Raw genomic sequence first — 13,216 nt, 5'->3', positions numbered from 1 at the left:
ATCTACAGTTCAAAGTCTTCTGATAAAGCTGACTCTGCCTACCTCATCCATTGAACACTGATATCTCGCTGGATATCTGGGACATGCGTATGCGGATTACACAAGTAGAAAAGCAAACAATGATAGAGGCATTCCCAAAACACTACATGTCCATTTTGGTGAAAAAAAACAATCCTGACCTGAGATTCATCATTCTGTGAATTACGGAGGATTTGGTGTGTAAAAATGTAATGTGGTGAAGTCACCTATTATCCTTTAAGATGTATCATTGTCTTAATTTTGTCCTATCAGTCATTTTGTAAGTGTTGCGTTGAAAGATTCTCATAATAGAGACAGAGGATAAGGAAGTGATGTGGGAGAGTTAGATTCTAGTTTTTGGCACTGTGAGTGATTGGGACTCATGTCTCTTAAGCTACCAGTGCAATCCTAAACCTGTTTCTGACTTGAGGACACCAGTGTTAATCAAATACTGCCTGGACTTGGATCCACGTCTGTGTTCATCCTTACAGTCTTGTGTTTGCCACAGCTCAGTAAATGTGATACCCTGATCTGTCCAGTTATCAGCCTGTCTCACAGGACTTCCATCAGAGATACAGATATATTGGCTCCGTGATCAATGCCTTTCCTTCCTATCAAGCAGGACAGGCTGTAAAAAAATTAAAGCCTGGCAGGACAGCCAGCCACATTACGTAACACTTCAGTTGTGTCCCAAACTGCCGGGCCATAAAGCATCAGGAAGATCATTTTGGAGCATTTCAACATCCAATCAACATTTCATGAGGAGGGATTTCGTCACGAAGGCTGATTGACGTCAAACAGTAGCAATTGAAGTCTCAGACCAGACCTAAGTCTAATTTGCGAATAATTCTGGGATTTGTACTATCACATTTTATGGCTATAAATACAGTACCATCATAAACAAAGATGACAAGAAGGGAGAGGAGACACAGCAAACTTGGTCTAGATTGATACTGTTGGACGTTGACCGTGTTACTTAATCAAGAGCACTCCTCAAACTCAGTGACATTCCTCAGATATCTACTGTATAACCACGCTGCCTCTCTTTCCGTCAACACCCATATCTGTGAACCCGGACTCTATTTTAGGGCCATTTCGCTGTGGATTATCTTGCATTGTGCATTATCTTATCTCTGAGGGATGCACCAGGGAGTCAACCCACTGCCTCCCAAGGCTCGCCGCCCTCCCCAAGGGGAAGAAAGATGACAGAACCTTTGACCCCCGGTTAAATTTAGCGCCTCTTTTGTTATGATAAAGCCTGACTGCTCGGTGTGCGCGGGAGAATAGGGTCAGCTGCTCAAGGCCGCCCGTTTCCGTTTCCCCGCTGCGAGATCTCATTGTGCGCTGCTTGTCTTCGGTGCCGCCGAACAACTTCGGGGTCATAAATATGTCATCCCCCCCCCCCCCCCCCCATCCCCACCGCCAACTCCCTTTCCGGAAGCGCATTAGTATTCCCTGTCTCCGCTCATATAACTGCCATGCCAGCTCGAGACAGACAGGTATCCTGCGGCGACGCGATGTTCAGACAGACCTGGAAAACAAAGCTGTCAGCGAGGATCTGGGTATTGTTTCGGCTCAGACTCAGTGAGGGGTTCTGGGTCATTGTTCGACTCAGCGCTGGCTGTCAATGCCGCATGCCGGGCATAGCATGCCTGGGTACAGCTTCACTCTAGAGCGCTCCAGACAAAGACTAACAAAATACACTTCCTGAGATTCTTAAGGCAGCGGCTCTTCTCTTTCTTTTTCCATATAAGGGAGTGAGCTCTGCCTAGTAACTCTATAGCACTTGTGGAGGGGACTGTCTTGGGCAAATATTAGATTTTGCAGAAGCACATGGTTTAACCATAGTTGCCACCATCCCTGTTGTTTGCGTATAGGGTTTAGATTAAATTACGTCTGGAGGGGGAACGCCTTTGCAGCCTTATCGCACACAGATCAGCCAAGCTGGGCCGCCCCTCCCCTCTTCTAGAGTAGTTGTAAACACAAGTCACCTTCCCTCTTCTCTGGAAGCAAAAGTGGAGGGCAAATAATATTTTTAGTACTGCTGACTGGAATAAGGAGATCTAATCTGTGGTAGTTTAATTGTCGTTACAGTAAATGTATAACAAACACAGTTCTCAGTGATCAACATGAGTAATAGTAGTAGCAGCAGCGGTAGTAGTAGTAGCAATAGTAGGCCTAGTTGAAGACTAGTTTTACATCAGACCTACAGTGTGTGTAGAGGATGAAAGTCCCAGGAGGATGACACACTCGCCCAGTAAACACATTTCTCTGAAAATAACAACTTTATTTAGCTTATTCTTAGTTTACAAACTGATTCAGTGCTTCATAAACCAACTACAACCGAGAACATACAAATGAGTCAGATGAACCTGGACGCTGCACGCCAACTGATATTTGTTTCCCTACACTTGTCACGACACTGGGAATAGATGCACATCGTACATTATAGACAGATACACCACTCATATTATACATTATGTAGTCCATGTTTTCTTTCTTTCAAATACTCAGCAGACAGAAGCTATGGTTACACTGCATATAGGGACTCCATCATATATTAATCCAGGCGTTCTCAAACATTTTCATATCACAGCCCCCTAAACAGATAAACATTGTTATTCAGACCCCCATTTGATTAGATTTAGCATCAGGAACCCAAATGGGAAGATTGCTCTTGTTGATTTAGTATTGAATTGGAAAGCTGTCTACTGTGCATGGGGGATAACAGTGGTTAGAGTTACACCTTTGATTGGAATAGTCATTCTTATACATTCTCTAACTGGGATAATTTCTGGTGCATTAAATCATATTAATGCACCAGAAATGTAAATGCATAGCACTTACATTTTCCTTATTTGTTGGGGGACCACCTGGAATCTCTTCAAGGACCCCTGGAGGACCCTGGACCCCAGTAAGAGAACCACTGAACCAGCAAAACAACCCAGAACATATAAATGAGTTAGATGAGCCTCTACATGTTGTTTGCCAACTGGCATCTGTTCCCCTAGATTTGTCATAGCTTAGGGAACAAGGGCATATCATACATTACATATCGATACATTATTTATTATATATGAGATAGTATAGGGTTATGCATCTGTGTCAATTGGGTATGTTGCCATATCTTAGCCAGAGTCCAGAGTTCAGATTAATGAAGAACAAGCATCAAGCAAATGGCAGAAATCTGTATGGAGGCCATATTTAATATAGCCTAAGTCAGGGAGCGTTCAGGACCAATGTTCCCTCTATGCTGATAGTTTGGTGACGTATGTCTAATAATTTATCACACTGAACAAATAATAATATCTTGTCAGTCATCAGTGATTGCTCCACTCCAGAAATGTAGCCTATTGGAAATAAGCGAGGTTTTAGTGGCAAATGATATGGGACTTTGCCATAGGGTTTACTGAATATAGTTTATATTGCACTATATGATTCTGTCGTTCAAATACCCAGCAGACAGAAGCCTCGAACATTTTGCCCAGGGATTTCATCATCCAGACTGCCGTGCGCATTTGGAGAGCTGCAGCCGCTCCTGCCCGCGCAGCGCTGCACTAGGTTTTGCTCTGTACCGCGGGGGGAGGGGCGGTGCCTTTCCCTGCTTCACTCTACTGTAACGCGACCGGTGATGTCACTGCTGTGAGTAGGTCCGGGTAGAGCAAACCTCCCACAGCAGCCCTATAAATACCCGCAGGCTGAGCTCTCCTTTACACACTCAAGCCTTTACTGCTCCGGCGACGCAGTGCGCTCCTACCAACTTCAGCCAGACGGAGTTGAAGGGCCACACTTGGAGCTGCGTCCAGCCAGCCAAAGACAGCCAAGAGACCCACCGACAGCCAAGAAAAAAAAAAAAGAGTCGAGATGTCTACCTTCGCGTACTCCGAGTGCCGCCGAGTCAGCCCCTCGGTCCACGGCAACAAGTTCGACACGGCGCACCGCAAGAGAGCCGTGGCCAACATCTTCGAGAACGTCAACCAGGACGCGCTGATGCGGCTCTTCCAGAAAACGGGCGACATGAAGGCGGAGGAGCGGGTGAGGAGCATCTTCTCCTTCACCCAGGACCCCGAGGAGACGGCCAAGGCGCTGATGGCTCTGAAGCAGCGCAAGAAGGACAAGTTCCTCCAGATCGCGGGCATGGTCCGCCAGCTGCTCAAGATGCGTTGACCGGGGTTCCCTTTGTCTTTCCTTCTCTCTCTCTCTCGGCTCCGTTATGAGCTGAATGTGAACGCACTCCCGCTGTGACCGGGCGACCCCGAGGCTCGCGCACCTGTCGCCGGGAAAGGAGCGCCAGGTGTTGGATGTGGAAGTCGAGCCGGCCGCCTTGGATGGCTGTCACTATCGCGGATGGAGGTGACAGCGGCGGGTCCTGCCGCGTGGATACAAAGTAAACCGATGGAGCAAGATGCAATGACTGGGAATACGAAGGGCCTGAGCGTCCTCCCCGAGACTTGAATGAATGCATTCCTATGGATGCGTGACTCTGAAGCCGCACCTCATACAGGTGCACATCACACCGTTGATGCTGCTGCACAGCTGCAACATGAGACTAGAGTGCCGAAGAACCTGCCTATACAAATGCCTGTCCTTTGAAAACATGCCTTGTCTCTGTATCAGCTTCACTTTGTTATATTAACACTATATTCATTAGTGGCCACTAATGTGTTTTGTCACATGTTATAACACAATGATTTGCATTCATGAAATGTTCCTATTTGCCATTTCTAATAAATTATTGTATACAAAAGTTGGACCCTCTTTTGTCCTTTGTATTGATATGTCATCATTCACATGGTTTTAATGCAGTTCCAAAGGAGCTCATATCAAATCTGGTCATCATATTCAGTCATATGAGGTTATTATCATCCTGTTAGGTTATTAGAGATGATCCTATTATGTTCCAGGCGGTCTGGGGTTAACTGGTTTCTATTAGGTTGTGTTAGCCTACATAACAAAGTAAAAGAACACAGTGGTTTGTGTGGCATCACAGAAATCTACATGTGTATAGTCCTATTGACCTTCATCACCCAAGGGAGTCTAAAGGTGTGGATGCAGGGCAAAGAATGGGTAAAATGGGTGAAAAATCTCAAGTGAAAAAAAAAGTGAAAGTGCAAGTGAAATTATCTTTCCACCTGGCAGATTATTAGACTTGTTTTCTAAAAAATATAACAAAGACTGAATACAAGATTAAACGACTCACCAAGATGAATGTTTTTTAGTAATTTGACACATAACCCATCTTAGAAATCTCTCAACCAGTCAACTGTGACCTCTTTGTCGGTCATAAACAGGGAAAGCTAAGGTCAACCGATCCAAATCATCATAGAAATATGAAACTGGCATGTAGAACAGGAGTATATCCTACATTATGGACAGATCCATCCTAGAAATATGAAACAGCTGATGTCCCTTACAACACAGACTGTTGAGTCATGCGATCTAGGCCTGGGAGACGGTTCATTTCTCACAAAACAAAAGAAAAAAGAGGCACATGGCATACACATTTCTGTCCTGTGTATTATTTTCCCTCTTTTTCTCTCTGACGCAGCAAAGGGCGTTTGAAGGGGGTTGAGTTACTCATGGATGGATGTGGTTAACCTTCGCTGGGTTTCCCTCTCAACTAGCGTATGCCTCACCAGACCGGCGTAAACCAGTTTGGCTCGGAGCGGAGTGGGGGGTGGGGGATGGAGGGGGGGGGGGGGAGAGAGAGATGGCTGGCTCTCCGCACCGCCACAGCAGTGTGTTTGTGTTGAAGCCTATCTAATCATCCCTTGCTCTCCAGATAAGAGCCTAAGTAGCATTACAGGGTTTTAGGCCTGCCACTGCGGACGCTTCCCTTGATCTGTCTCTTCTCTTATAATAAAGCAAAAAAGGCCTCACACCGCACATTACCCCCATCCATCACAGCAACCTTTTATTACACTCAAACCCCAATTTTAGACCGTCTGAACGTGTCTAAACGGCGCTTTTCCTCAGCCGTTGGGCGTGTAGTGAGCGGCTTTAGCTGCAGATCAGTAGAGTGGGATGCCTGCTAATCTGCTCGCTTTGATAGTCCCTCTGCCGGCTCAAACCGGTTCCCTGGCTTGCTGCGGGTGCGTCATCTGACATCTGACTGTACCTGGTTGGTGCATGTGCTGCAGACACAGGAAGCTCTCGGGTGTCTGTCGCCCCGGGGTGGGGAACTCTCAGGTGAATAATCGCCTCCCCGCGACTCTTTTAAGGCGTGTTTGTGCACTGATGCCAGAAACCAATTACACCTCACTGCAGACAGCCAGATGCTCACACTCTCTACCCTGACCTTTATTTCTAGACAATTAAAACGGACCTACAAAGGGCTTTACAGTACAAGATAAATACACATGTAAGCAATTCATGAAGAAAAAAGAGGGCAAATGCACAGAATAATCAAAATAACCATAAATTCAAAATAGAGATCATTTGAAAGCCTAAAAAAATTGTTTTTCATCCACACAGAGTGCTGTTATAACTTGTTTAAGTTATTAAGCTCCACCTTTTATGAGAACAATAAAAAATGGTGTGTCCTTTTGTCAGGTTTTACCATAGTGAAAGATAAATAACTAAAAATTGTCTTATTGGTAGGGATGTAATGGAAGGTAAACCCACCTAAACTCAGTTCAACCACCTTTTTCGGCTGACATGAATCTTAATGGCATACATTCTTAGTGTACATCATGGTAAGTAGTATCAAAATGATGTAAGTTATATGTGTATTATGGTAAAAACAAGCATAAATTAATGCTTTTCGGAAAATACAACTGATTTATATTGGATTTTATGATGATCACCTACCAGGCTCACTGAGAACATAGTTCACCCACATTTTTATTTACCTCTCCATCACCGCTTGTTAATCACGCGGTCTATTTTTTACCGTTTTATCATTTCAGCTGTCCCTTTTGTTTGGCCCATAAATCTCGCCGCAGGCAGCTGTTTTATTGCCCCCATTCCCCTTTTAAGGTGATCCAATTGTTACAGAAAAGAAAGCTAAATATTTAAGGCAATTGTCTTGGCTGCCTTTGCTGTGTTGGCGGCAGGGTGATATGTTTGACTCGGGGCCCCGTCCTCTCCCACCCTCTTCCTGCCTTTCATAAAGCCTTAGAAACGGCAAGTGCTTTGATGTCAACAGACACTGTGGCAGACAAGCCTCTAGCCTGCCGTGTTGCAGACGTTACCACAGTGACAGGAAGATACAGGGAGGAGGGGGTGGGGGGTGGGGGGGGGGTGTAGGGTAGTACTAGGTAGTCTAGTAAGAGTAGGGAAAGAAGAGACTAAGATGACAAAAAGTTCTTGGAAGAGGCCTCGCCCCGACTGTCTTCGGAGAAAATGGCAAGAACAAAAGAATTACAAATGAGAGAGAATATGGGAAAACACAGATCTGACATAACCGGGAGAAACCGGTTTCCATGTGGCTTCTCTCTGTTTTGCACATGAGAAGATCTGGTCTGTGCCCCGAAGGGTTAAAAATCAGACTTTTTGTTCCTGTGTAATGCAGCCAGCCAGACAGGGTGAGCTCGAGATAGAGAAAGAGGGGAGGGAGACGGGGGAGATGTTAGATGGCTGATCGCAGCGCAGGGAGTGGCAGTCCACCCGATTCCAGCGCAGACCGGTTCTAACCGTGGCTCCCTGATGAGGAACTAAGCATGAGCTGTACACAGGCTTAGGATTAGTCAGCGCTAGGCTGGGAAGATCCTGCTATAAAATCAACAGCCCTCCACATGACTCAGTCTCGCGTTTGATGAAATGCTGGGGTGGACTGTGCTCCAACACTTGGCCGATCTCACATTAACAAAAGGCTCGTCGTATAAACTTGATTCTATATTTAGCTTTGTTTTATCATAAGTCAAGCCAGGCTGTTTCCTGAAAAAGGCATCAGAGAGCAATCCAACTTCTGACTGTCAGTGTCCCAATTGTTAGTGTAAAAAAAGACATTTTTGTTAGCGTTATTTCCAGAAGCTCTTAGCCTTTTTATAATAACCATTAGGGGAAATGGTAAGTTTTGTCAACTAAACAGCCACTTTGACAGGTAACCAACCATCATTTGGAGTTTTTTTTAAAATTATTTTTATTGTAAAAACCAAGCTGGATGGTAAAATAGTGAAAGGAGCAGGTGAATTTTCGGACTAACTAGCCACACTGCGATGCCTGTGGACAAAAAAAAGTTAGTTTTGTACTCTGATAACAACTGATGGGAAGGCAACAATTCTCATCCAGAGCGATTTGCAATGAGTAAAATAAGTGACCATTTCTCAAGCATCAACAGGTTAAATAGCCGTATTGTTCAAAAACAAAAAGTACTATAACCATAATCTGTTTTCTGGTAAGAACCCGCTGAACCGTGTATTATGTTTGCTGAGCAATGCTTCCCTCATTTGGATTATTCGGTGGCAATTACAGGTTTAATGGCTTCTGCCTAACGCCTGCCATGGGTGATTGTTCAGCGTGTCACCCTCAGATCTACTGCGGTCCTCAAGCACCCTTCTCTTCCATGCTGACACACAGTCTTGTCTCCTCAAGCGTCGACTGTGTTTGATGGTTCCATCCAAAGCACACGGTCGCCCCGGCCCTTCTGTCCTGCCTCTTTCATTTTCTCTTTCATTTCCCTCGCCATGTGTCAGAAGCAGCTGGTGTGGCCGGCGAGGCATGGCAGGAGCAAAGGTCAGAGGGTTATGGCGAGGTAGGCTCCGTTCAGGAAGAGGGTCTAATGTGTGAGAAGAAGAGGAATGCGGGGAAAAGAATGGGCACTGACGGACCGACCAAGACTTTTCCTTGAAGCGCCGGACTGTCTGACTCACGGCTTTTCCCAGAGGGGGCCCCATCTGTGTAGTGGCATCATCCGGATTAGCTCATCACGGCAACACAAAAGAAACGCGCTCGAAACGAAACACAGCGTCCAGAGGGTCGAAGAGGGATTCCTGGAATTTGGCATTGGTTTGTCTTTTCGCGGCGGATGTCATCAAGCGGAGAATACGACTCTAGGGTTTGAGGGCCCTCTTTGTTGTTTTTGGATGAATCAGTGTATTGTGCGTGCTTGCCCTTGCTTGGGTAGGTAATTCGCTCCGGCCTTGCGTTGACAACAGTGTCTGTGTTGCGTCAGAGACCCGGGTCGGAGGTGACCCCTGCCACCCGGACGGCACCCACTGGGAGACATGATGACGCTTCATACACATTCCGAACAAAACATCATGGCAGCAGAGGATTAGGCTGTGTACTTCGACAGCGATCGCTTCCTGTCTGACACCGTGGCTGAAGCATTTGACGAATAGATTATCTGGGAGGCACACTCATGATGACCACACACCAGCAGATGGAAAATGTGACCATAAATGGTAGAAAACAAATGCTGTCGTTCCAAGGAAAATAAAGAGTTACTCTGTGGTCTCTTTGCTAAGATGAAACGTTCCTCATGAAAACTGTTTTGTCATGTTCTCTCGTGGTCTACACTTTTATTGTACTCCGAGATGTAGCGGAGGGTAAACCAACCATAAAGCTGCATTAGGTAGGGGTTTTATGTATGTCTTATCAGCCTAAATCACAGTGGGGCTGCATCAGAGAAGAGCGTCCCATCCCCACTAACCGAGACATCGTAGATTCATTATTTGCCCAAATGAAATTCTGGTGTCGGGTATGTACACTTCTCTAACCCTAACCCCAACCCTAACCCATCACGATCGCTCCGTCCAGAGAAAGCTGGACTCACCAACATTAGATCTTTTCCTCTCTCATCTCTTTGGTTTCCTTTGGTTTAAAGCATCACAGAGAGGCCGGATTGGAAAACATGAGAGTGCTGTGAGCAGTTTACTGATGTCACCTAACAGGATTGAAGTCCACATAATTCAAGAAATTACCTCTTTCTCAAAGTATACATCATACTAAGTAGTATGAAACTGATGTGAGTTCTATTAAAATTAAGCACAATATAATGCTTTTCTGAGAACAGGTTTGTGTTGATATTGGTGGTTGTGATGACTTATGATGATCACAGACCCGAGGTCATCCTGTACTTTCCCCACCACTGATTGTGCAGCTTCATATTTCAAATGTACTGTTTCACTTTAACGTGAGATGAACGGCAGAAACCGGTCTTGTCCGGTATTAATCTTGACCACGCTGAGAGTAAGTGCTGTGTAAGCAGATAGCGAGTACGGCCGAGGGCTGAATCCCTTCAGAAATGTTCTGACCTTTTGTAACCTCTGCCTTTGTAACTCTGTCCAGTCCTTCTCCCTGCCTGGGCTGATAGGACGGTCTGTTCTTTGAGTTTGTGTGGGATGAGTCCCTGGAGTTACAGCAGAGTCAAGTCCAGGGCTTGACCGGGATGACGGGGGGGGGGGCTCCATTGTTCGCTTTTGTCTGTATCAGTGTGTGTGTGTGTGTGTTAGGCAGCTCTAGAGAAGCCCTTTCCTGTGTGGCGCTGGAGGTTCCTCCTGGGGCCGAGCGGCCGGCGGCCCCGTAGACATGCTGTCTCGCTCCAGTTCCACCACAAGGCCTTGCCATTGTTCTGCCCCTCACTCCCTTGTCCTGTCCTGTCCTGCCGCAACACTACCCCCCCACCCCTGCCACCCCCTCTCCCCTCCACAACATCACCACCCCTACCAACCCCCACTCGCCTGCCTCTTGCCCTGCAGGTGCAGCTGATCCAGGGCCCGGTGAAGGAGGAAGCCCAGGCCCAGCAACAATGGCAGACCTACGCTCCTATTTATATATCAATTCTCTTTTTAAAATATTTGTTTGACTGTTTATTTTTGGAGAGTTGACATCAATTCATGCAATTTTGTAACCCGACTGGACCGTAAAACCCCCTGTGTCAGCGCACAAATCTGCCTAGTGTGTAAAAGGGTGATGCTGGCATACAATGGTTTGGAATTCCCCCCTTTGACCTGGGTGTGAAGTCCATGTTATATGGCACTAGTAGCTTTATGTGATAGTGCAGGTACTTCCCATTTGTTGTTGCTATTGATGTTGTATTGTATATTGTATATTGATTATTTCATACTGAATATAGATTTTGGAATATTTTAATAATAATATAATTTTTTATTTGTTTTTTCCGTCTCAGTATGTTCTACTGTTGGTATTTCTGTAATCCATGCTTTTCAGAATGCATTTCAACTTAACATATTCTGGTGTTGAAATTGTGGGTACGAATGTTTATATAACCCCCTATGCTATATTCTTAATCATAGTTTTTTGTAGTCTTTGCCATACCCTTTTAGTATTTTGCTGCTGAAACAACCCAATTTCCTCACAGGGAACATTACAGCTTCTTATCATAGATGGGGAGGGACAGACAAACATTTCCTTTTTCCTCTTTACTGTGCTCTCATTACTTTAACCTCAGTTCTTCATTAGCATCCTCTTATAGCAGGAGACAGACATTTCCAGTTTAGCGTCGTCTTTGTTGTATCACATGCATTTTAAGTTTGAATTGAAGGCTGTATTGTAACTGACCTACAATACACCACATTAAAACTGGAGCAATGGAAAGAGCTGTGAAAACAGCAGAAACACCTGCTGTGCATTCTTTTCCACAGGATTTAAAGCTGCCTTGCTTTGACCTTCCATTTATATTACTGCATACTTGGTCAAAAACAAGGCACTGCATCAAAAACTGGCTAATCATGAATTGCATTCTGGATAAAACGTGGAAGTAAAGTTAGATGACTATAACATTAAATGCTCAAGTTTATCCATGATAGTAACTTAGCTAGTATTAGCCAAAAAGCCATCCATCCAGCAACAGTATTACTGGTTTGCGCGTTTGCCTGGTTGTTGTCTTGCTAGTTCACTAGCCTTGCTAGCTAGTTGGATAGCTAATAGCAAAATACTGTAAGTATGAAATGAGCTATTTAAGTCAAATTTGAGCAAAGTAGCAGTACTTCTACTTGAGTAGGATATCTTGGTACATTATAAATGAGCTACTGTTTACTTTTTGCTACTAGTAGGATTTGAAATTTGATGACTTGATCTTTTTGAGTCTCTTAGCGGTAGTGTTTTACATCACTGTTGCAAATACACTCACCACCCCCACCCCACCCCCCTCTGCAGACTGCAGAGATAAGACAAATATGTATACAGAAGAAGTGACGTGAAACTGCCATAATGCAAATTGACAAATGAAACTGGAATAAACCTGTGTAAGGAGGCAAGTTTTTTTTTTTTTTTTTTCAGGTGAATCAGTTGATCAGCCAGTCAAACAGTGCTCTCTCACCTCATATTGAGTGATGCTCATGTGTTCAGTGTTACAGTCTTGCTAAGCTTCAGTGGCTAATCTACACATGACAAAAAAAACATATTTTGCTGGCTAGTATTTTAGTTGCAACTATGAGCTAGATAAGCAGTTTTGCTTAACAGTTGTGGAATTTATTAAGTTTGTCCAATGCTAAGGAAACTGTGCTCTCTCACCTTGTATTGAGTGATACTCACTCGCCACACTGTTGATGTATTTGTTTACCTACGAACAAGTAGAGTGAGGTTGAGGTTGATTGAGGCCTCTCTTTTGTGCCGTAATCCTGCGCTCTGGGACAAATAAACACATAGAAAGCAACACATGGTCTCGTTTTTCTACAGCCATTATACTATGCTATGAAAATTTATTTGAGAATGATATATTAACATAAATATGTAGGTGCTTTAAGCAGATTTTTACACCAGTAATTTTACCTCTACTTAATTAAAATGTCAGCAAAATAACAGTAGGCTACTTCTAGTAGTAGTATATTTTGGTACTCTTTCCCTCCTGGGTCAAAAATCAACCTCCATACTTTGAGTTCCAGTGAAGTACAGTAAATGTATGATGTAATGAGTGGATGTTGGTGCCGTTCAAAGGGTCGACACTATCTCTGCTGGTCAGGTGCAATCTTTATCGATGATAACAGCCTCTGCGTTATGACAGTCCCAAGAGTACACTGCTTAAGAGATAATGTTGAGTTGACACCTACGTTACTATGCTGAAGGTGCTTGGGTGGTAAAATGTGGCAGACAGATAACATGTTATAGGGCAGTGTGTGCATGACCCAGGTACTAGTTAGTTTTGAAAGTGTCCTAAGACTGAATGGACTCTGGACTGTAAATGACTGATAGTGGAAGTGAAATTATTACTGTGTGTTCACACCTCAGTTGGAAGCACCAGTGCCAGTGACCCCTCAAATACTAACATCTCTCAGATATAAAATAATGGGGA

At 44.6% G+C, this 13,216-nt stretch overlaps 1 protein-coding gene across 1 annotated transcript; it reads left to right on the top strand.

Moving 5' to 3' along the window:
* Window positions 1–3,745: 3,745 nt before the first annotated feature.
* Window positions 3,746–4,758, top strand: tcima (transcriptional and immune response regulator a). Its single transcript, XM_071904346.2, has one exon. It carries the CDS (start codon window positions 3,883–3,885, stop codon window positions 4,183–4,185), a length of 303 nt encoding a protein of 100 aa, XP_071760447.1. The 5' UTR covers window positions 3,746–3,882; the 3' UTR covers window positions 4,186–4,758.
* The last annotated feature ends 8,458 nt before the right edge of the window (window positions 4,759–13,216 follow it).

The sequence above is a fragment of the Centroberyx gerrardi genome, chromosome 8 (assembly GCF_048128805.1).
Source record: "Centroberyx gerrardi isolate f3 chromosome 8, fCenGer3.hap1.cur.20231027, whole genome shotgun sequence".
Classification (NCBI taxonomy): Eukaryota; Metazoa; Chordata; class Actinopteri; order Beryciformes; family Berycidae; genus Centroberyx; species Centroberyx gerrardi.
Note: the sequence above shows the minus strand (reverse complement) of the source record. Positions and strands in the feature narration are given on the sequence as shown.